This window comes from Nannobrachium achirus (genome assembly GCF_963921795.1).
Source record: "Nannobrachium achirus genome assembly, chromosome: 16".
Lineage (NCBI taxonomy): Eukaryota > Metazoa > Chordata > Actinopteri > Myctophiformes > Myctophidae > Nannobrachium > Nannobrachium achirus.
Genome location: NC_137823.1, coordinates 9762048 through 9786436, shown reverse-complemented (window position 1 = coordinate 9786436; position 24389 = coordinate 9762048). Strand labels below are relative to the sequence as shown.

The window sequence follows — 24389 nt, the reverse complement described above, 5'->3', positions numbered from 1 at the left end:
AATGTACTCCAGTGATGGTTGAATTCTCTCTCCCAGTAGCGTGTCTCTAATCAATCGCTCTAACTCTCTTTCTATCTCTTTTTAATCTCTGATTCTTCTTTCCTTTTCTCTCTCCCTCCATCGCTCGTTCCCTCCGTCCTCTGCCGCTCCTCGAAACCCTTTCCCTCTCTCTCACCTCATTCCATCCCTTATTATTCCTTATTTCCTCCCTTATGCCTTCCTTATTGCCTTTGTCGCGATTCCTTATTCCTTCCTTATTATTCCTTATTTCCTCCCTTATTCCTTTCTCATTTCCTTTGTCGCGATTCCTTATTCCTTCTTTATTATTCCTTATTTCCTCCCATATTCCTTCCTTATTCCTTTGTCATGATTCCTTATTCCTTCCTTATTTCCTCCCTTATTCCTTTCTAATTTCCTTTGTCACGATTCCTTATTTCTTCCTTATTTCCTCCCTTATTCCTTCCTTATTACTTTCCTTATTCCTTCCGTCTTTCCTTCCTCATCGTTCTGTATTTCCTCCGCCGACATCGCCTGCCCTCTTCCTGATTGGTGGGACCCTCCTCCCTCCCCCATGGTCACGGTAGCGCTCCCTGTGTGTCCTCGCTCAGTGTCCTGTCATCCAATGGGATCGCTCTCCTTCAAGACCCTGCAGCAGCAGCAGACCCCCCCGCCGCCCCCCCTCCCCCACTGCCGCAGCGTGGACCGCCACCTGAGCCGAGAGGCCGCCGCGGTGCGGCGGAGGACCACCAGCGGAGCCACGCCGGTACGTTGACCCTCCCACCACATGTGATGCAGGGCTGGGCGATATGGTGTACAGAAAGAGGTTTTTATGTGGCCACACCCACCAGTTCATTAAGTATGCCTGGTTGTCATGCGGTGACCTAGCTGAAGTTAGCCACACCCACAGTGTTGGGTGAATGGTAAAAGGGGAGGGGATGATTATATTATGTCATTTTATCTGTGTTTGTGGATCTGCACTTTTGACCCACAAGGTGTCAGCCTCCAGGAAGAAACCCCAAATACAAAGGGAATACATCATTTCTCATAACAACCACACCAGGGGGTCTAATGAAGTACTGTCAACCTCCTAGACACATGAAAACCAGAAAAAGTACAAAACTATGGCACCGCCTCTTTAAGGCAATCAAAATAGAGCCCTTAGTCAGATTGCAGGTGGCACCGTGTGCTTATGGACAGTAATCCACTTAATACTGATCTCCTGGTACTGTCTGTCATCATGTGGACGCTGGCACCACAATATCTAGCCTGGAAACCACACCAATCTGACACAGCTGAAATGAATATAACCACTAGCCTGAAAACCACGCCAAACTGACACAGCTGAAATGAATAAAACCACTAGCCTGAAAACCACGCCAAACTGACACAGCTGAAATGAATAAAAGCATATCCCTGGACAAATTGGTCTGGCTCTCCCCAGTTTGAATTACATTTTAGATAGATAGATAGATAGATAGATAGATAGATAGATAGATAGCTTTATTGTCATTCAACATATACATAAACCACCTGCATTAGACGCATAAGTGAACATCATTTCTTTCACCGGCTTAATTTGATACTTCTAGTTTTAAAATAATGTTGAAATACTTTTCAAGACACTACTAGTATAACATATGATATATAGTATGATATACAGCATTGTGTAAACAGAACATATATACAGTTGGAGGTACAGCATTGTGTAGCCAGAAGATATATATAGTTGGAGGGGTACAGCATTTTGTAAACAGAATATACAGTTGGAGGTGTACAGCATTGTGTAAACAGAACATATATACAGTTGGAGGCACAGCATTGTGTAAACAGAACATATATACAGTTGGAGGTACAGCATTGTGTAAACAGAACATGTATACAGTTGGAGGGGTACAGCATTGTGTAAACAGAACATATACAGTTGGAGGGTGTACAGCATTGTGTAAACAGAACATAATATACAGTTGGAGGGGTACAGCATTGTGTAAACAGAACATAATTATATACAGTTGGAGGGGTACAGCATTGTGTAAACAGAACATATATACAGTTGCAGGGCCGGATGTAAGCTCTAGTAGTAGGTGGGGCGAGAGGAAATGCCAGGGGGGCAACCTTTTTAGGGGGTCATAACGCCAGAAATGCATAAAAACCTATGCATTTTGGCACACTTATACCAATGACACACCACACCATGCTGTGTACAGTACAAGTCACAGAACTTAAGAAATAAAATACACAAAAAAAAAAAAAGAAGAAAATCACACCCGTGTGAACTGAGCGGTGGTTTACCCACCTCATAGATCATGTGTACCGATTTTTGTGACATTTGAAGAAAATATGTAGGAAAAGGAGCAAAAAGTGTGTTTTGGAGAAAATTCAAGATGGCGGATCCTGGCGCAAATGGGCGTGGCCTATATGGGGAGATGCGTCTTGACCCAAGGAATCCAGGGAAAAAAGAATTTTAATTTTCCGATCTACGGTTCAAGAGTTACGGGGCAAAACGTAAAGTAGGCCGTTATAGCGCCACCATGAGGCCGAGTGATGTAATTATTTTTCGATTCATTCTTAAAATCATTATGAATCTCCTCTCCGAGGTTTGAAACTGTAGCTCCAATGGTTTACGAGAGAAAAATACTTGAAAGTGATTTCTTGCATTGTCCCATTATAAGTCAATGGGGACAATTAAGCGTCGTTTTTTGCCGATTACGTCGGCATAGTAAGGCGGATCGGAACGAAAGGTAATAGCTCACCATTCCCGGCCGAGCCGCACATTTTGATGTATATATTGCGCGAGTGGCGTAAATGGTGCGGCACTAGTTACGCGCCGAAGTTTAGGCTACATACAGACACGGACGGAGACAGACAGACCCACACACACGGCCACGTATAGGAGCGTTGTGACCACCGCTCAAAAAAAACAACAAAAGGTTAAAGAAATGATAAATAATGTGATGACAAAAGACAGACATGTTACTGGTGTGATAGCTATATAAACTGATGTGATTGACAAAGATGAATGCAAATGATACTATAAACTGATAGATATAGATTGATACACTGATATGAGACTAGATGGATGATAGATATGATACTGGATAGATTGAGACACTGAGATGACACTAGATGGATGATAGATATGATACTGGATGGATAGATTGATACACTGATATGACACTAGATAGATAGACAGACAGACAGACAGACAGACAGACATGACACTAGACAGACAATGACATTATATTTCCTCCAAATTTGCGACAAGGAAAACAAAAGCACGCATCTAGCTTCACTGAATATTCCAGCCATGGTCTTCCTCCACGGTACCAGCCCGGGCTGAATGCGCGTGCTGTCTTGCCAAAATGACGTTTTGGAAACACAAGATTAGCGGGCTGTGATGGTGCTGTTGTGCTTAAGCCAGTGCTGTTAGCAGCGGCCACTGCTGCGTCGTGTACGGCGAAGCTTTCAGCTTGTGTTGCCGTGCTTGTGGAACTCAATTGGGGGTTAGGGTTTGGGTCGGGTCGAGGAGCAGCTGTACCCCGAGTCGACGACGGCTCGGAGGCGGAGCCTGCCTCTGGACTGACTGGAGCCGTAGCAGCAGTGCTACTCGCGTCGCGAGGTTTAGAAACCAGAAATCGACGCATATTGACCGAAAGAGCCAGAGAAAGAGAACAGAAGTTAAAGTGAAACAAGCTGCAAGCACAACTAAAAAACAAACTGTTCCTTCTCTCGATTAGTTCCTTAATGCGCTGGATAAAACTGAAGTTAGTTGGCAACCAGAAGTGGTGCGTGTACTTGTCTGTCGAGACCATAGAGTTATAATATTAAGGTCGAGACGAGACTGACTGCTGTTCCCTCCTACGCATTCAACGCATATCGGGGGCGGAGCTGCTGGCCTGGCTGGAACATTATTATTAGTTTTACTTCTTTTGAGGTGCAGAGAGGGAGAGAGATGGCATTGGCGATCGGAGTTTTTAAAATGTATATATAATGAAATGGTGTTGGTTTTGGTGGTGCGACAGCTGTAGCATAATATAAAAAAAAAAAAAAAAAAGAAAAAAAAAACGAAATATATATATTTTTATTTTTTCATGCCATCTTGTTTGGTGGGGCAGACAGGGCATTTAGGGGGGCAATGCCCCCCCTTGCCTATGGGGAGATCCGGCCCTGGTTGGAGGGGTACAACATTGTGTAAACAGAACATATATACAGTTGGAGGGGTACAGCATTGTGTAAACAGAGCTATGTCACATTGTGTCGTTGTGAACACGTTATATATCTCTGCTGTCGGGCTGAAACCTAACTCCAAAATGTCCATTTTCAGGAAAATGAGCTCAAGTGGAGTTAGGAGGTTTTGACCGAAGGGCTTTTTACATTGGTTCAATATTATTTTAACCAACACACAGACGTAAAGGGTGTTCAATAGCACATATTTATGAACAAAAGAGAGGGCCAATCGGGTGGAGTTAGCTGGTTTGGCAGAAAGTGTGGAGTTAGGAGGTTTTGTCCCAAGTACTTTTTACTACTTTCCATTGGTTCAATATTATTTTAACCAACACTCAGATGTAAGCTCAAACATGGAGTTAAGAGGTTTTGGCCAGACAGTGACGAATACAGGATATGAAGCTTTTTGCAACAGATAGCAGCAATCTTTTGCAATCGCTTTGGGACAAAAATCAAAATGTTTCCGCAAAAAGATTTTTTGTGGATTAAAAAAAAAGCCTCAGATTGCTCCCAGTGAGCAGGTTGGCGCCTTGCATTTAACTATCTCTCTCTCTCTCTCTCTCTCTCTCTCTCTCTCTCTCTCTTCCCCCCCCCCCCCCCCCCCCCCAGCAGAGAGACAGGGATCATGTGAGGAAGTCGTGGACCAACCTGTCTCTCCCTCTGGCCCCCTGTCTGTCTCTGCTGCCCAACAAGCCCAAGAAGAAAAGCAAAGCAACGGCACCCTCTCCTGGCAGGTAGGAGAAGTGCATCTGGCCTATAGCTTTCATATGAATGTCCTGTTGGCATGAAATGTTGTCAGAGAAATGTTGTGAACAGACTCTATAGCAATGTTTACTGTTACAATATAGAGCTATTTAACACTGTTACTGAACAAACACTCTATAGCAATGATTGCTCACAATATACTGTATAGCAGTTCCCTATATGGAGACACAAAGAGCCTGCTTTGTTCCCTATGGAGACACAAAGAGTCTCCTCAAATTATTGTCTTAGGAATGCGACAACAACGTAAACAAATATCCATGAATTCAAGTCTCCATGGAGTGAGTAATGCATAGGAAAACATTTTTGGGAGTGAATTATCCCTTTAAGTCAGGGGTCTTCATTGTTTTCAGGCCAAGGACCCCTTAGCTGAGAGAGACATGAAACATATAGACCCCCTCTACATATTGTATAAATGTGTGATGCATACACATTTTCATCGATCTCATTGATAGATTCATAAACTTGTTTGACAGCACTGTCATCAGTCTGTTAGATTTGTGTTGATGTGGGTTTTTCAGACTTTTAGCCACTTAAATTGTCGTTACCCAGCTTGACCTTTCACTATGTACATGGTCTGCTCTTTTTTTTTAGCTCTACACCAGCTGAGAGCTTGTAGATCTGCTATTTTTGGCTAAAGTTCTCCTCAGAATAGGGATGTGAGTGTTCAAGTGTTCATTTAAAGGAATTATCCTATCACACACCCGGACCCCCTGTTGAAGACCCCTGCTTTAAGTGCATGTGTGATGTGAGCGCCCCTTCCTCTCCTGCACCTCCAGGCCTCCCCAGCAGAGGGCGCCGGTGTCGGGACGCCCCCCCACGCCCAAGACCCTCCGGTCTCCGGCGGGGGTTCCCGAGGAGGACGCGGGGAACATGCGTCCCGTCCGGGGGACCCCCTCCCCCGTCAGGGTGGTCCCCCCCTGCCCCGTCCGGGGGGTCCCCTCCCCCCCCTCAGAGCAGGGAGAGGAGGATCTGGGGGGACCCCCCCTCCAGCCCCGCCCCCAGCCCCTGGGCCAGAACCAGCTGATTGGAGGAGAGCAGATGACGTCATCAGAGGAGAAGAGAGCGCCGGCGGCCGGAGGTCAGTGCCGCTGATTGCGACCGTAGGTCGCAGTTTAGTATGTGAACCGTCACAGCTTGACCCTATCTCTGTCTGTCTGTCTGTAACGCCTGACACTGTGGTTCCCCTGACACATCACTGTGAACATCACAGTGATGTCAGATACTCAAAGCAGGGATCTCCATATATGGTTATAAAAGGCTGACACATCGCTGTGATATCACAGGTGACGTCGCAGTGAAAAATAGTGGTCATTGATATTTGTCTGCATTCATTAATTAACCCCCAGCAAATAGCCAAATCTGAGTACATTTCATGCCTATAAAAGCCATGTAAGATGTTTATACAACTAGAATCCCCAGTTAAAAATATGATTATGTTGGGGGGGTCCCCAGTTAAAATATGATTATGTTGGGGGGGTCCCCAGTTAAAATATGATTATGTTGGGGGGGTCCACAGTTCAAATATGATTATTTTGGGGGTCGCATCCTGAAAAGGTTGAGAACCACTGATCTATAACCCAACTGTATGTTCAGTTGCAGACAGTGTGATCAGTCCTCTTTAAAAGTGTATGTTCATTTGCAGACGGTGTGAGCAGTCCTCCGGGCCAGCAGAGGGCGTCGGCAGGCACCATGGACCCAGAGGAGGCCGTGCGCATCCTGGCTGAGAAACGCCGGCAGGCCCGAGAGCAGAGAGAACGAGAGGAAGAGGAGAGGAGGGTGCAGGAGGAGCAGGCCAGGTACAGTATGCTATTTTGGAATCCGTAGGAAACGCTTGTTGAAGGAGCGCTTGTTTTCGGTGATGACGACGGAGGCGCGCTGTCTCAGGCGACCTTGAGCCACGTGAGACAAGCGGTAGCGAGCGAGTCGCCGTGTCGAGCGTTGCGAAGGTCGCATGAGCCGACTCAGCGCCGTTACCGAGTTACATACACTGGGGGGCAGAATAGTGACGGTAAATCTTCATCCCCACGACTTTTGGCGCCTCCGCGTGGCCCAAGTGCGGAGCGTTCCCAACCTCCGGTTCAGCCAATCAAAAGCCGCAGATTCTAATTTATTCAGCCCCATATCCTACGGATTCCATTCTATTGCCATTAGAGGAGAGGAGAGTTTCTCAACCTGTGGGTCCCCACATTATTTTGGGGGGTCCCCAGATGATTAACTTAATGTGCAACATTGTTTTCTCACTCAACAGTAAACAAACAAACATAAAGTTTAAGTGTATAGAGGGTATCTGCATGTTTCTAAAGTGACTCTTTAAGGACTTTTTAATGACAAATTAAACATCGGCCAAATTGTCAAATATTAGGGGAAGAAATTGTGAAAATAGCCGATCTACATGCTCACAACGTGTGTTTCTGTTTTCACAATAGAACCGTCGTGCTATACAAAATGTAATGCCTCTATGATTCTTTTAGGGGTCGCGGCCTGAAAAGGTTGAGAACCACTGCATTAGAGTAGAGGTCTTCACGGGTCCAACTTGACCCGCCTATTATTGGGAATATGAGATCCGATACCCGAGCAGCACAGAGCGGACCCGTACAAACCTGCAGCCCCGAAATGACTGAATGCCAACGTTATTATTAAGAGTTGTATAAGACTTCTTTCTTACCTAAACGTCGCCCTGGGTGCAGCGGCCCTGGTCGAGTCAGTCAATGTGGACAGTTTGTAAAAACGTGGTCCCGCAATTTATTTTTATTTTTAATGGCAGATCTACAAGCTCACAGCACGACACTCAGTGCCACGATGTGAGCTTGTAGATCTGCTATTAATTTTTTTTTATAATAATTCAAATATTTGCTTGTGGGGGGTCCCTGATCTACAAGCTCACAGCGCGACACTGGGTTCCACAATGTGAGCTTGTAGATCTGCTATAAAAAAAGGAAAAAACAAATTCAAATATTTGCTTGTGGGGGGTCGCTGATCTACAACAGGGCTGATAAGACTAATAAGCATTATATTTAAGGCCCTACCGGCCCGAAAACGTCGGGTATGGTCAGGTTTGGTCGGGTTTGGGAAGAATTTGAGAACTCTTATCACAGAGTAAAAGTAAAAGTTGTTTCTATGAATTTTTGGGGGAAATTAAATTGATTAAATACAATAAAAGACTACAAAAAATAAATGAAAAAAGTTATTGAAAAAAACACAGCCTGCTCACGTATTCAGAGGATGTTAGGTGTCACAAGAAAAAGGACAGTTGTTTTAATTGAATCTATCATGGTTAAAATGGAGTTTGAAGTTAAAATGGGTTTGTATAGGAAGGTCCTGGAAGGGAGCAACATTGGGGAAATGAATATCAAATATCTAAATACTGAATGAATAAATTCACTGTCCTGGGTGTTCCCAAAAGCCTGATTAGAAGATAAAATGTCAACACGTTTTTTTTTTTTTTTAAGTGAAATATCTCTTTAAATGTACTTAGTTACTTTACACCACTGAAATCTTCCACATTGCCTCCAGGCTGGCCAGGGAGGAGCTGGCTCGCCGTAAGGCCTGGGAGCGAGCCCGCAGGGAGGAGGAGGAAGAGAGGAGGAGAGAGGAGGAGAGGAGACGCACCGAGGAGGAGGAGACGCGCGCACAGCAGGAGAGAGAGCGCAGAGAGAGAGAGGAGGCCGAGAGACTACAGAGACAGGTGAGAGAGAGAGAGAGAGAGAGAGGGAGAGAGAGAGAGGGAGAGAGAGAGAGATGGAGAGAGAGAGAGAGCATGGTATTGCGACCACCAGGTCTCGCAAGTTACTATGAAAAGCTCCACCGGCTGTCCGTCTGTCCGTCACGCCACGTCACACTTTTGCCCCACTCTTGTCTCCGCCAGCGTTGCTCCTATCCATGCCAAACTTTGCACACAAACTCCTTGGCTGCCAAACCACAACCTCCATCCACCTGATTTCTCACATGGCCCTCTTCTAGCGCCACCATGAGGTTGCTTTTAGCAGATAAAATGATGCGACCGACAGTCGCTTATCTCCCGATTAGGGAGTCTTACTGGTTCCATTTAAAGAGGCGGTGCCATAGATTTGTTTTTCATGTGTGTAGGAGGTTGACAGTACCTGGTATGGTTGTTATGAGCAATTGGCCAGTAGGTATGCCCCTCCCAAAAAGCTTTTGTCCAATGCTAGCTTAGAATAACTTCCTGCTTGCCAAGGTTTGCCTTGGCAACAGCCTTGGCAAGCTGCCAGCTAGCATTGGACAAATGCTTTTAGGGGAGGGACATAGCTACTGGATAATTTTGTATTCCCTTTCTATTTGGGTTTTTTCCTGGAGGCTGACACCTTGTGGGTCAAAAGTCACGGTCCAAAAACCCAGATACAATTACATCATAGAATCAACCCCTCCCCTTTTACCATTCACCCAACACTGTGGGTGTGGCTAACTTCAGCTGGGTCACCAACCACCATGATAACCACGCATACCAATGAACTGGTGGGTGTGGCCACAAAAAATAAAAATAAATAAATAACTCTTTCTGTACACTTTTTTGAAAAAGATCTTCCTCCTAGTATAATCATAATGCCTGATAATTATGTTTTAGAGGGGGAAAAATCATTGCACCCCATCTTTAACAGGTAATGAGCTCCATCCCTAATTAGGAGTGCATTTTGCAGGATTTGTGTACTATGTCGCCCTCTAGTGGCTCCAATTAGGATGGCAGATCTTCCTAAATTAAAAAATAAATTAAAAATCTTTGATTATCAGATAAATGATCTGTGTGTGTGTGTGTGTGTGTGTGTGTGTGTGTGTGTGTGTGTGTGTGTGTGTGTGTGTGTGTGTGTGTGTGTGTGTGTGTGTGTGTGTGTGTGTGTGTGTGTGTGTGTGTGTGTGTGTGTGTGTGTGCGTGCGCACATCAGAAGGAGGAAGAGGAAGCCAGACAGAAACAGGAAGCAGAGAGACTCAGACAGGAAAGAGAAAAACACTTCCAGAAGGAAGAGCAAGAACGACTGGAGAGGAAGAAGGTAACACACACACACACATGCACGCACGCATGCACGCATGCACGCACACACACACCTAATTCTTATTAGTGTGGTTGCCCTAACAGGGCATCATCTGGGAATGCCCATGTATGGACTTAATATTGTCTTTTTCGGACCGGGTAGGGCGTAAAATGTATGCTAATTAGTAAGGCCAGACAGGGCCTTGGGCCTATGGGCGTAAAAGGGATTCTGTTAGCTGTTAGTGATCTCCATATATGGGCATAAAAGGGATGCTGTTAGGGATCTCCATATATGGGCATAAAAGGGATTCTGTTAGGGATCTCCATATATGGGCATGAAAGGGATTCTGTTAGGGATCTCCATATATGGGCATAAAAGGGATTGTATCCCAGATGATGCCCTGTTAGGAGATCCACACTAACAGAATCCATATATGGTCCTACCGACAGCTGCTATAAGCCGTCGTTTGTGTATTGTATGACATCATGCCACATCATCGGCTGAGGACTGTGTGATGTCATCATATCTCCAGGCCCGGGGGAACAGGCTCTGACGCTCTGGGCAGTGTACCTATGATGCGCCCCCATGTCCGTCCACCCCCCCCCCCCCCCCCCCCCCCCCCCCGTCTGTACATACCCCAAATGGGCTTCTGAAAGGTTAAATAACAACACAGAGAGACTATACTGTTTGAAAATGAAATAACACATTTACTTCAAAATGAAATAACCATCACTTTATACTTCACAGCTACAGTAAGTGTCTAAATGGGGAGGATAAAGAAAGTCCGATAATTATAGACTACTCACTGCTATGGTCGAGTGGTCACGATGTCCATGCATCTCTATGCAACTTTGGGAAGGTTGTAAAGGCTTTGGTGGTGATCTCGTACAGTTTCCATAACATCTCCTCATAAAGAACGTCAATCGAGTGTATAAAGTTTGTTTTATATGGGTTGTTAGTTGTCCTGCGTGTCTTCCATGATTCCCGTGGGTGCACGTTGCAAGATGACGCTGAAATGGACTGCTGTCTTCTCTCTCCCCCCAGCGCCCCGTTCGCAAATTAATGTAGGCTAAACAGTTCTGATAATACAACTTATTTTGACTGTCCATTCATGTATAACTTAAACTGCGCGGGGTATTCCAAACCAATGCAGCTCACAGACTTTAGCGACATCATAACAAACCGACAACTAGGGCCAACCCAGCAACAACTATCATTTCCTGTCTTACCTTCACAATAAAGTGTCTGCCGCGTATCTCCCAATGCAGCTTATTTCACATAGGTTATTATTAACAGGAAAAAGTGTAGCTTAACCCGTGTGTTTTTGTGCAACCAAACTAACGTGCATGTGAGAGTGATGAGGGAGAGAGAGAGAGAGAGAGAGAGAGAGAGAGAGAGAGACATTGAGAAAGAGAGAGAGAGAGACAGAGAGAGAGAGAGAGAGACATTGAGAAAGAGAGAGAGAGAGGGATTTGCGGTGATATTAATGAACTGCCGTGTCATTTTCAATCGGTCCTTATGACACACTGCCGACACATGGGTTGATGGGTTTTTAGTAGAAATGTATTTTACTGTGAGGCGCTCAGCACACCGCACGCCGGTGGCTTGGCGCCTCTGGGCACTTGCCCACACTGCCCACCGTAATCGCCGCTTCTGCATATCTCCATATATGGAGACATAAGTTGCTCATGCCCAAATATGGGCTGGTGAGGTCAGACTTAGTGTGATGCGTAGGTTATCTCCATATATGGAGATTCAACTTCAATGAGTAACCATGGCAAACTGTCAACTGCCCGTATGTCTTGATAATTGGTAAAACAAAATTTTGGCCTATTTGTGTTGGTCGCTTATCTCCCGATTAGGGAGTCTTACTGGTTTATTTATTGCGACCGTCAGGGAGCAGTTTACTATGAAAACCTCCACCGTCCGTCCGTCCGTCCGTCCGTCCGTCCGTCCGTCCGTCGGTCACACGTCACACTTTTGCCCTGCTCATATCTCCGCATCAGTATGACATCACACCACATGTGTACACAAACCTTTGTGTACGTTGCTGTGGCAACAGTCTGTTGTTGCTGGTCTGTTAGTGTACGTTAGCAACCACCTTAGCAACCATGGTTTTACTCTAGCAACCAACTGTTTACCATAGCAACCATGTTTTTTTACCCTAGCAACCAACTGTTTACCATAGCAACCAGATACGCAGAGCAGGGATCTCCATATATGGGCATAAACAGGTGACATCACACTGATGTCAGATACTCAGAGCAGGGATTTCTCCATAATATATGAGCATAAAAGGGATTCTGTTAGGGATCTCCATATATGGGAATAAAAGGGATTCTGTTAGGGATCTCCATATATGGGCATACAAGGGATTCTGTTAGGGATCTCCATATATGGGCATTAGTGATGCGCAGGTCGACCCGGTGCCCCCACCCGCCCGCCAACCCGCCCGCACGCGGGTGGGTGGGTCGAGGTGATTCAGACTCCATTGGCGGGCGGCGGGCGGGCGGGTTATCACCACTCATGTGCAAAACGTAAATAAGAATAATCACCTGTTCTTATTTGCCCTTTATTCTTAATAAGAGTAGGCCTATAAGAATAAGAATACAACGTTTGAATACGAGCACGACGAGCGAGCGAGTTTTAAAATGCGCCAGAGAGGAGCGAGGTTTCTCCTCCGCTCCTTGGTGCCAGGACCGTCCCAATTCCGCTCCTGTTGGGGCCGCGAACCACAGTTTGCCAACATTTTACACAACGTGAGGTCGTGAGCACAGCAGAGAAGATGCACAAACAATTCAGCGTGTCGCTGATCAGGATTTCACTTATATATGTCTCTGTCATCCACACAAGTCCGTTTATAAATACTTTGTGTCGGTTAAGTTATATAACCAGCCAGTCAACGGATAGGATTTGAAACACAACTTTCGCAAGTGAGGCGGATTTTTTGACTGAATGAACCAACCACGCTTACCTCGAGACTCCAGTCGCTCCCATCTCTCCAATCTGGTGATTAATCAATAACCAACAGGATTTAATATTGTCCTTCTTTTGCTGTCTGTTTAAAGTGCGAGGCGCTGTACCTATACATATGATTGACTCATTGACATAAAACCTGAAACGCCATTCTTACCCCGACGATGCCCCAGAGAGAATGAACGTCTTTGAATGAATGTATTTTAGGCTAAACCCCAATTTGAACAACACGTTTGTTTATTTAGCCCATGACAATATTGTGCTACTGTAAACGTTTCTGTAAAGCGACTTTGGGTACTTAGAAGAGCTGTATATAAAGATGAGCTATTGTGGAGATGATATACCATCTTTTTTTTAAATGCGGGTTGCGGGGCGGGCGGATTCGTTGATTTATATATTGTTCTGCGGGGCGGGCGCGGGCGGGTTACGTTTCGTGCGGGCTGTGGGTCGTGCGGGTTATGAAAAAAAGCTGACCCGCGCATCACTAATGGGCATAAAAGGGATTCTGTTAGGGATCTCCATATATGGGCATAAAAGGGATTCTGTTAGGGATATCCATATATGGGCATCAAAGGGATTCTGTTAGGGATCTCCATATATGGGCATAAAAGGGATTCTGTTAGGGATCTCCATATATGGGCATAACAGGGATTTTGTTAGCTGTTAGTGATCTCCATATATGGGCATAAAAGGGATGCTGTTAGGGATCTCCATATATGGGCATAGAAGGGATTCTGTTAGGGATCTCCATATATGGGCATGAAAGGGATTATGTTAGGGATCTCCATATATGGGCATAAAAGGGATTCTGTTAGGGATCTCCATATATGGGCATACAAGGGATTCTGTTAGGGATCTCCATATATGGGCATAAAAGGGATTCTGTTAGGGATCTCCATATATGGGCATGAAAGGGATTCTGTTAGGGATCTCCATATATGGGCATAAAAGGGATTCTGTTAGGGATCTCCATATATGGGCATAAAAGGGATTCTGTTAGGGATCTCCATATATGGGCATAAAAGGGATTCTGTTAGCTGTTAGTGATCTCCATATATGGGCATAAAAGGGATGCTGTTAGGGATCTCCATATATGGGCATAGAAGGGATTCTGTTAGGGATCTCCATATATGGGCATGAAAGGGATTCTGTTAGGGATCTCCATATATGGGCATAAAAGGGAGTGTATCCCAGATGATGCCCTGTTAGGAGATCCACACTAACAGAATCCATATATGGTCCTACCGACAGCTGCTATAAGCCAACCCTGGCGATAATATCTGAGTCGAAGAAATGCTTCTTTCCTGGCAAGAATTGCCCCTTTATACTGTAGGGCTCGTTTGTGTATTGTATGACATCACGCCACATCATCGGCTGAGGACTGTGTGATGTCATCATATCTCCATATATGGAGACATAAGTTGCTCATGCCCAAATATGGGCTGGTGACTTAGTGTGATGCGTAGGTTATCTCCATATATGGAGATTCAACTTCAATGAGTAACCATGGCAAACTGTCAACTGCCCGTATGTCTTGATAATTGGTAAAACAAACTTTTGGCCTATTTGTGGAGATAAGCGACCAACGGTCGCTTATCTCCCGATTAGGGAGTCTTACTGGTTTATTTTTTGTGTGTGTGTGTGTGTCCAGTTAGGGACCAGTTAGGGCCGGGTCTTAATCTTCAGGCCTGTTGAGAAACAGATGCAGGGATGGTGCTAACTAACCATAGATGCAGCGGCAGTGCATTCCACATCCTGGGTTCCCCGGGCAACAAATGGACCATCGGGCGATATCGATATGCTACCGATAATATCGTGCATCGCTAGAATCCATCCATCTGTCTTCAACCGCTTATCCGGAAACGGGTAGCGGGGGTAACAGTTCCAGAGTACTCTATCCTGAGCAACTTCCTCCATTCCCTCAGGGAGCATACTGAGGCGTTCCCAAGCCAGTTCGGAGATATAATCCCTCCTTCTGTTTTTTGGTCTGCCACGGGGTCTCCTTCCTGTGGAACGTGCATCGAGGACCTTCCTAGGAAGGCGCTCTGGGGGCATCCGTACTAGATGCCCCAACCACCTAAGCCGACTCCTTTCCAAGTGTAATAGCAGTGGTTCTACTCCAAGTCTCTCTCGGGTGACTGAACTTCTCACCCTATCTCTACCAGCCACTAGGGATGGAGCTTGTTAATCTTTATTGATAATGAGCACCTTATCGATTCTGCTTATTGAGCCAGGCTTTTGTCCAGCCCACTATTGAGCATTTTCTAATATTTTGTGGAAAGATGTGAGATGGCACATTCTGAACAGAACTGGTATCTTTTTTTTTTTAATTGGCCAGTTTTTTTGACTGTGAGTTTGTGGCTGACCACCATCTATGAAGATGACAATTGACAAAAATAACAGGTATTATCATTGAAAGTCATTAAAACAACCATTCATTAGTGTGCAATAAGTGTTAAATGCCTTTATATTATAAATAGTACTGTAAGAACGCCTCGTGTCTTGATTGTTTAACCATGACATCATGGGCCGCTATGCTCGATAACAAGCTTGATAAGCCCAAAGCTTATTGATACCGGGTACTCAATAAATCTGTTATCGGGTTATCGGGCTACCCCTTGTTTCGAGCTCCATCCCTACCAGCCACCCTTCTCATTTCGGCTTCTTGTACCCGCAACCTTATACTTTGGGTCAGGACCCACAATTTATGACCACAGGTGAGAGTAGCTCTGGTCCAAATAAACCAGTAAGACTCCCTAATCGGGAGATAAGCGACCGTTGGTCGCTTATCTCCACAAATAGGCCAAAAGTTTGTTTTACCAACTATTACACTCTATGTGAACATTTACATTAACAAATCCCAAGTACTGGTTTTTAGGGGTGCTGAGTGTGGTGCAGCAGCGTGTCATGCATTTTCTGCAGGGCCTTAAACAAACCTTTGTGTACGTTGCTGTGGCAACAGTCTGTTGTTGCGACCGTCAGGGAGCAGTTTACTATGAAAACCTCCACCGTCCGTCCGTCCGTCCGTCCGTCCGTTGGTCACACGTCACACCTTTGCCCTGCTCATATCTCCGCATCAGTATGACATCACACCACATTTACACAAACCTTTGTGTACGTTGCTGTGGCAACAGTCTGTTGTTGCTGGTCTGTTAGTGTACGTTAGCAACCACCTTAGCAACCATGGTCTTACCCTAGCAACCAACTGTTTACCCTAGCAACCAACTGTTTACCATAGCAACCATGTTTTCTTACCCTAGCAACCAACTGTTTACCATAGCAACCAGATACACAGAGCAGGGATCTCCATATATGGGCATAAACAGGTGACATCACACTGATGTCAGATACTCAGAGCAGGGATTTCTCCATAATATATGGGCATAAAAAGGATTATGTTAGGGATCTCCATATATGGGCATAAAAGGGATTCTGTTAGGGATCTCCATATATGGGCATACAAGGGATTCTGTTAGGGATCTCCATATATGGGCATAAAAGGGATTCTGTTAGGGATCTCCATATATGGGCATAAAAGGGATTCTGTTAGGGATCTCCATATATGGGCATAAAAGGGATTCTGTTAGGGATCTCCATATATGGGCATAAAAGGGATTCTGTTAGCTGTTAGTGATCTCCATATATGGGCATAAAAGGGATGCTGTTAGGGATCTCCATATATGGGCATAAAAGGGATTGTATCCCAGATGATGCCCTGTTAGGAGATCCACACTAACAGAATCCATATATGGTCCTACCGACAGCTGCTGTAAGCCAACCCTGGCGATTAGGTCTGAGTCGAAGAAATGCTTCTTTCCTGGTACTTATTTTCTCACGTTCTGCATCAGACAGTATGATTGTGACCGTCAGGTCGCAGTTTACTATCAAAAGCTCCACCGGCCGTCCGTCCGTCCGTCGGTCACACGTCACACGTCACACCTTTGCCCTGCGGGCTTGTTTGTGTATTGTATGACATCACGCCACATCATCAGCTGTGGACTCTGTGATGTCATCGTATCTCCATATATGGCCATCTCCGTATATGGAGATATAAGTCGTCCATGCCCAAGTAGGGGCTGGTGAGGTCAGACTTTGTGTGATGCTTAGGTTATCTCCATATATGGAGATTTAACATTCCAGGTGTAACTATGGCTGCCCGTATGACGTGAGAGGTGGAGGTTGTGGATTGGCAGGCAATGAGTCGAGGAATGCTCTCTTCCCTGGTGAGAATTGCCCCTTTATATAGGGCTTGTTTGTGTATTGTATGACATCACGCCACATCATCAGCTGTGGACTCTGTGATGTCATCGTATCTCCATATATGGCCATCTCCGTATATGGAGATATAAGTCGTCCATGCCCAAGTATGGGCTGGTGAGGTCAGACTTTGTGTGATGCGTAGGTTATCTCCATATATGGAGATTCAACATTCCAGGTGTAACTATGGCTGCCCGTATGACGTGAGAGGTGGAGGTTGTGATATTTGTGGAGATAAGCGACCAACGGTCGCTTATCTCCCGATTAGGGAGTCTTACTGGTGTACACATGTGGTGTGATGTCATACTGATGCGGAGATATGAGCAGGGCAAAGGTGTGACGTGTGACGGCCGGTGGAGGTTTTCATAGTAAACTGCTCCCTGACGGTCGCAACTAAACTGTGACCTAACGGTCGCAACTAAACTACTTCACTATTCACCAAACCAAAGGTAGTTTTGCGTTGTTGAAAGTCTATTCTCCGCAGTTGGAAACCTCTCAGCACCCCACCTACTCTGTAAAATACATTACGTTGTGTCTGCGGTGGCCGCTGGGTGGCTCGAGGTGGGTGCGTTTTATTTCATGACAAAAATAATGTATTTTACAGAGTGGGTGGGGTGCTAAGAGGTTTCCCACTGCGGAGAATAGACTTTCAACAACATAAAACTACCTTTGGTTTGGTGAGTAGTGAAGTAGTTTAGTTTATTTTGACTCAAGTTGAGTGCTCGTAGGGGCTGAGAAATCCCGGTCTAGTCATTTAGAGACAGGTCTGTCAGAGCGTCAGTGCAGCTGACGCTCTGCGCCAGAGCTAAGGTAAGAGTAGGAATGAAGATTGCTCGGTAGACAAAGAGCTAGAAATCACAGTAAAAACGTTGTTTTCTAACCGTCTGGTCCTGTATTCTACCTGTCTGGTCCTGTTTTCTAACCGTCTGGTCCTGTATTCTACCTGTCTGGTCCTGTTTTCTAATCGTCTGGTTCTGTATTCTACCTGTCTGGTCCTGTTTTCTAACCGTCTGGTCCTGTGTTCCCCAGCGTCTGGAGGAGATCATGAAGAGGACGAGACGCTCGGACACAACAGACAAGATACAGGTACAACCCTGGCACCCTCTGACCCGACCTTCTCATGTTCAAGATTCAAGATTATTGTATTTAACCCATTTAGGCTTAGAATTATTGAATGCTTTAAAGATGGGGTGCCATGATTTTCCCCCCTATAAAACATGATTATCTACTATTATGATTATACTTGGAGGAAGATATTTTTCCAAAGAGTGTACAGAAAGAGTTAAAATTATGTTTTTTATGTGGCCACACCCACCAGTTCATTGGTATGCGTGATTGTCATGGTGGGTGGTGACCCAGCTGAAGTTAGCCACACCCACGTGTGTTGGGTGAATGGTGATTAGGGGAGGATTTGATTCTATGATGTAATTGTATCTGTGTTTTTGGACCGTCACTTTTGACCCAGGAGGCAACCTCCAGCTAAAAACCCAAATACAAAGAGAATACATAATCGCTCATAACAACCACACCAGGGGGTCTAATGAAGTACTGTCAACCTCCTAGATACATGAAAACCAGAAAAAGTACAACACTATGGCACCGCCTCTTTAACTATTGAAAAATAGCAGATATACAAGATCACAGCGCTGCGAGCTTGTAGATCTGCTATTTTCGAAAAAGTCGTTCAAAATGTGTAAATCCTGGAACTAAATGTGTTGAGATGGAGGTCCGTGGCCAAATACATATCATTTTGGGGGTATTTGACATGAAAAGGTTTGAGCACCACTGACAGAAAGGTTTTTCAAAAGGATTTAGAAGACATTTATATAATCGGGTCAAAAATAGCAGATCTAGAAGCTCACAGCGCGGCACTCGGTGCCTCGCTTTGAGCTTTTATATCTGCTATTTTTTAATAGTTAAAGCATACAATATTGCGTAATAGTGTGTACCATGTCTAAATGGGTTAGCCTGGTTCCAGATGCTGAATCGCTAGCCACGCCCCCTTAAAAATATGTTTAGGCGATTCAGGGGTCTGGTGACTCTCTCATTGAAGAGGCTTTCCACGGTTGAAAATCCGTACTGCAAATCAGCGTCGCTTCAACTCGATGACGTCGGGGCTTGTGAGCAGCGTGGGTGGGGTCTTCCCAGAACTCATGTGCCATTCCAAGTAACCCAGTGCCGCTGTGCCGGACCGCACATTCCCAAACATAAACATCGCGTCACCTGCCGCGGTAACATGCGATCGGATCGATCTCGCAGCAGCAGCGGTAGAGCAGTTAAACTTAAATAAAAAGTATCGAAAATGGTATCGAAAAGGGTATCATATCGATTCCCAGGTATCGAAAAAGGTATCGTATCGATTCAAAGGTGAACGATACGATCCCTAGCTATGTTGACACTATGTTGCTGCTTCCTGATAGGCTATGTTTACGCTATGTTTGTTCCTGACTAGAGAAATAGTCTGGTTACCACACTAATAAAGTTAGTGCTGCTCTGTCGTCAATATTAATAAAGTTGGAGCTATCAAAAGTGAGTGGCCGATCTCCATATGGCCATAAAAAGGACTCTCCATATATGGGCATAGGGACAAAGGAGTGGGCAGATAAAGAGATCTCCATATATGGGCATAAAAGGGACTCTCCATATATGGGCATAGGAACAAAGGAGGGGAAGATAAAGAGATCTCCATATATGGGCATAAAAGGGACTCCACATACAGACATATAGGGACAAGGACTGGCAGATGTAGAAATCTCCATATATGGGCATGAAAAGGACTCTCCATATATGGGCATAGGGACAAGGACTGGCAGATGCAGAAATCTCCATATATGGGCATAAAAAGGACTCTCCATATATGGGTAATAGGGACAAGAACTGTCCGATACAGAAAGCTCCATATATGGGCACATATATACGGGCATATGTGGACAAGGACTGGCAGATGCAGAAATCTCCATATAAGGGCATATAAAGGACTCTCCATCAATGGGCATAGGAGCACGATACTAGATACAGAGAGCTCCATATATAGGCACAAAAGGGACTCCATATACAGGCGTATGGGGACAAGGACTGGCAGATGCAGACATATCCATACATGGGCATAAAAAGGACTCCATATATGGGCATAGGGACAAAGACTGACAGATACAGAGAGCTCCATATATGGGCACAAAAGGGACTCCATATACGGGCATATGGGGACAAGGACTAGTAGATACAGAGATCTCCATATATGGACATATCAGCATGCCCGGACATATACTGATTACATCATCCGTATATGGGCATAAAAAAAGGAGAGCTCTGATTGGTCAGTGTGGAGCCGTGTGGACTGACATAATTTTTGATGATGTCAGATTCCAGTCAGCTGAGGAACATCATGGACTCCATATGTGGGCTTGGCTTTCCTGGAACTCCATTTATGGACATGGGTGAGTCATGGTGACATCACTGTGACAAGGTCATCAGAGCATAGAGTATGAGGAGTGATGTCACGGTGACATCACCGTGATGAGTATAAAGAGTGTCAGCCAGAGGCCAGAGTCTCATCGTTGTCGACTCAGCCAACCAACAAACACAGCTTAAAGAAAGACATCCAACTTCTATCTCCTAGAAATGGCGTCTGAAGAGCAGCTACGTTGTGCCATCTGTCAAGATGTGTTCACTGATCCAATCACCACTCCATGTGGACACAACTTCTGCAGAAACTGCATCACATGTTACTGGGACACTTGTTATGAGTGTCGGTGTCCACTGTGCAAGGAGACCTTCTATGATAGACCAACATGCTCTGTTAATAAATTCATCTCTCAGATGGCCGATCAGTTCAGGAAGACACAGCAGCAAGCTGCTGAGCCAGATGAAGTCTCATGTGGCTACTGTTCTTCCTTCGTCAAGCTGAAGGCTGTGAAGTCCTGCCTGGTCTGTCAGATCTCCTACTGTGAGACTCACCTGGAGCCTCATCACAGAGTCCGTGCGTTCAAACAACACAAGCTCATAGACCCTGTGAAGAACCTGGAGGACTTTATGTGTCCCAAACATGGGCAACCCCTGGAGCTGTTCTGTAAGACTGACCACATGTGTGTCTGTCGGTTCTGCTCCGAGTCAGACCACAGGTCCCATCACACTGTATCTCTGGAAGAAGAATGTGAAGGAATGAAGGCTGAGCTCATAAAGACAGAGGCTGAAGTCCAGCAGATGATCCAGAAGATACAGGTGAAGATTCAGGAGGTCAACCACTCAGTAGAGCTCAGCAGGAAAGATGCAAACAAAAAGATAAAAGGCAGTGTGCAGGTCTTCACTGCTATGATCAGCTGTATTGAGAGGAGCCAGGCTGAGCTCATTGATGGGATTGGAAAGGAGCAGAAAACAACAGAGAAACAGGCTGAAGGCTTTGTCAAAGATCTGCAAAAGGAAATCCTTCAGTTACAGAAGAGAAGCTCTGAGCTGAAGCAGCTCTCACACACTGAAGACCACCTCCACCTCCTCCAGAACTTCACATCCATCAACACCCCTCCACCCACCAAGGACTGGACAAAGGTCACTGTCCATCAGTCTTCATATGAAGGGACTGTGAGGACAGCTGTGGCTCAGCTGGAGAAGATCCTGTTACAGAAAATCCCCCCCCCCCCCCCCCCCCCAAAAAAAAAAAAAACCCAAATCCTTTCTGAGGATGGAAAACAAGTGAATGATGGAGACATAAAGAAGAAACTCCCAGACAACAAAGAGAGATTCTCTACTAGCCGGGGAGCCACAGGCCCAAAAGCTCAAAGAATAGGATGTTACCTGTGATATCATGACATACTTTTAATTTTTGTTTTTTCTATTAATATGGTCATCAAGGTCCACAGAATGAGAGGCCTGCTCTGCCGGAAATCCTGCGAAAAAAAGTTATGGCCATTTGTATATTCACTCCATCGACTTCAATATAAAGGAAAGAAACACACCAAAAGAAATATGCTTTAAGTAGCATGTGAGGGGTCAAACTAGGGATTCTTGATGATTCTGAATCCATTGCAAGCATTTGTTTTGCATGAAAAACATTCCTTGGGCTAGAAAACCGGACCAAATAACGGTGAAAAGTGATGACTCATCACTTTTCACAGGTTTGAGAGGCTGAAATCTAGCCCAAGGAATGTTTTTCAAGCAAAACAAATGCTTGCAATGGATTCAGAATCATGAAGAACCCTTAGTTTGACCCCTCACATGCTACTTTTTTTTGGTGTGTTTTTTTCCAGTATAGTGAAGTCAATGGGAAACTTTTTTTTCGCAGGATTTCCGGCAGAGCAGGCCTCTCATTCTGTGTACCTTATTGACCAAATTAATAGGATAAGCAAAAATTTGGAGTATGTCATGACATCACAGGTCCTCTCTCATTTTGGCCCAGTGGCTCCCCGGCTGCTACATGTCTCTGTGTCTTAGGAAAACAAAGCTTCTCCTCAGGAAGGTTTTACTAGGAGGTTCAGGTTAAAGGGAAGACTAGGTGGGATCTAGGAGTGGCCAGAGAGTCCATCAACAGGATAGGGCTCTGCATGGACAGGCTCCGAGCTATATAAAAGATCTGGTTGAACGCTATGAGCCTGAAAGGGTCCTAAGGTCCGCTGAGCAGGGTCTGTTAAAGGTTCCAAAGACTCACTTAAAAACCAAAGGTGACAAGGCTTTTCAAGCTGTAGCACCCAAACTTTGGAATGCTCTTCCACAAACCTTAAGATTCGCAGCCTCTGTTGGTAACCTCAAAGCAACCTCAAAACGCTACTATTTGAACAGGCTTTTGTTGTTGGTATTTGATTTTAATTTTGTATTTCCTAGTAACTAACTGTATAGCCTTTTGCCTTGTTTTTATTGTTTTCTCTTTTAATGCCTGTAAAGCACTTTGTGAGATCTCTCTGTAAAAGGTGCTATATAAATAAAATGTACTTACTTACTTACTTACTTACTGATGACATCAGGGATCTCCGTATATGGGCATATAAACAACTACTGACAGATACAGGGGTCTCCATATATGGACATATCAGTAAGATTGTGCCTGAACCTCTCGTTTCTTAAAAAGGAGAGCTCGGATTGGTCAGTGTGGAGCCGTGTGGACTGACATAATTTTTGATGATGTCAGATTCCAGTCAGCTGAGGAACATCATGGACTCCATATGTGGGCTTGGCTTTCCTGGAACTCCATTTATGGACATGGGTGAGTCATGGTGACATCACTGTGACAAGGTCATCAGAGCATAGAGTATGAGGAGTGATGTCACGGTGACATCACCGTGATGAGTATAAAGAGTGTCAGCCAGAGGCCAGAGTCTCATCGTTGTCGACAGTTGTCCATATATGGAGATATGATTACATCACACAGTCCTCAGCCGATGATGTGGCGTGATGTCATACAATACACAAACGAGCCCTACAGTATAAAAGGGCAATTCTTGCCAGGAAAGAAGCATTTCTTCGACTCAGACCTTATCGCCAGGGTTGGCTTATAGCAGCTGTCGGTAGGACCATATATGGATTCTGTTAGTGTGGATCTCCTAACAGGGCATCATCTGGGATACAATCCCTTTTATGCCCATATATGGAGATCCCTAACATAATCCCTTTCATGCCCATACAGTATATGGAGATCCCTAACAGAATCCCTTTTATGCCCATATATGGAGATCCCTAACAGCATCCCTTTTATGCCCATATATGGAGATCACTAACAGCTAACAGAATCCCTTTTATGCCCATATATGGAGATCCCTAACAGAATCCCTTTTATGCCCATATATGGAGATCCCTAACAGAATCCCTTTTATGCCCAGTTGGTTGCTAGGGTAAAAAAAACATGGTTGCTATGGTAAACAGTTGGTTGCTAGGGTAAACAGTTGGTTGCTATGTTAAAACCATGGTTGCTAAGGTGGTTGCTAACGTACACTAACAGACCAGCAACAACAGACTGTTGCCACAGCAACGTACACAAAGGTTTGTGTACACATGTGGTGTGATGTCATACTGAAGATATATGACATCACACCGTACACAAACAAAGGTGTGACGTGTGACCAACGGACGGACGGACGGACGGACGGACGGACGGACGGTGGAGGTTTTGGTAGTAAACTGCTCCCTAACGGTCGCAATAAAGGAAAAAATGACTCCCAAAAAAACTGTTTTAAGTGGGATGTGAGGGGTCAAACGAGG

At 45.0% G+C, this 24389-nt stretch overlaps 1 protein-coding gene across 2 annotated transcripts in view; it reads left to right on the top strand.

Moving 5' to 3' along the window:
• Window positions 1-24389, top strand: part of map7b (microtubule-associated protein 7b) — a 103882-nt gene that overhangs the window by 67512 nt on the left and 11981 nt on the right. Inside the window, exons 8-14 of one of the 2 annotated variants that reach the window (XM_080743919.1) lie at window positions 609-763; window positions 4834-4955; window positions 5763-6064; window positions 6629-6782; window positions 8500-8671; window positions 9885-9989; window positions 18234-18290. In XM_080743919.1, coding sequence (XP_080600045.1) covers window positions 609-763; window positions 4834-4955; window positions 5763-6064; window positions 6629-6782; window positions 8500-8671; window positions 9885-9989; window positions 18234-18290 — 1067 coding nt within the window. Of the gene's footprint in view, window positions 1-608; window positions 764-4830; window positions 4956-5762; window positions 6065-6628; window positions 6783-8499; window positions 8672-9884; window positions 9990-18233; window positions 18291-24389 lie in introns of both variants that reach the window. The other variant, XM_080743918.1, reaches the window with a different exon arrangement.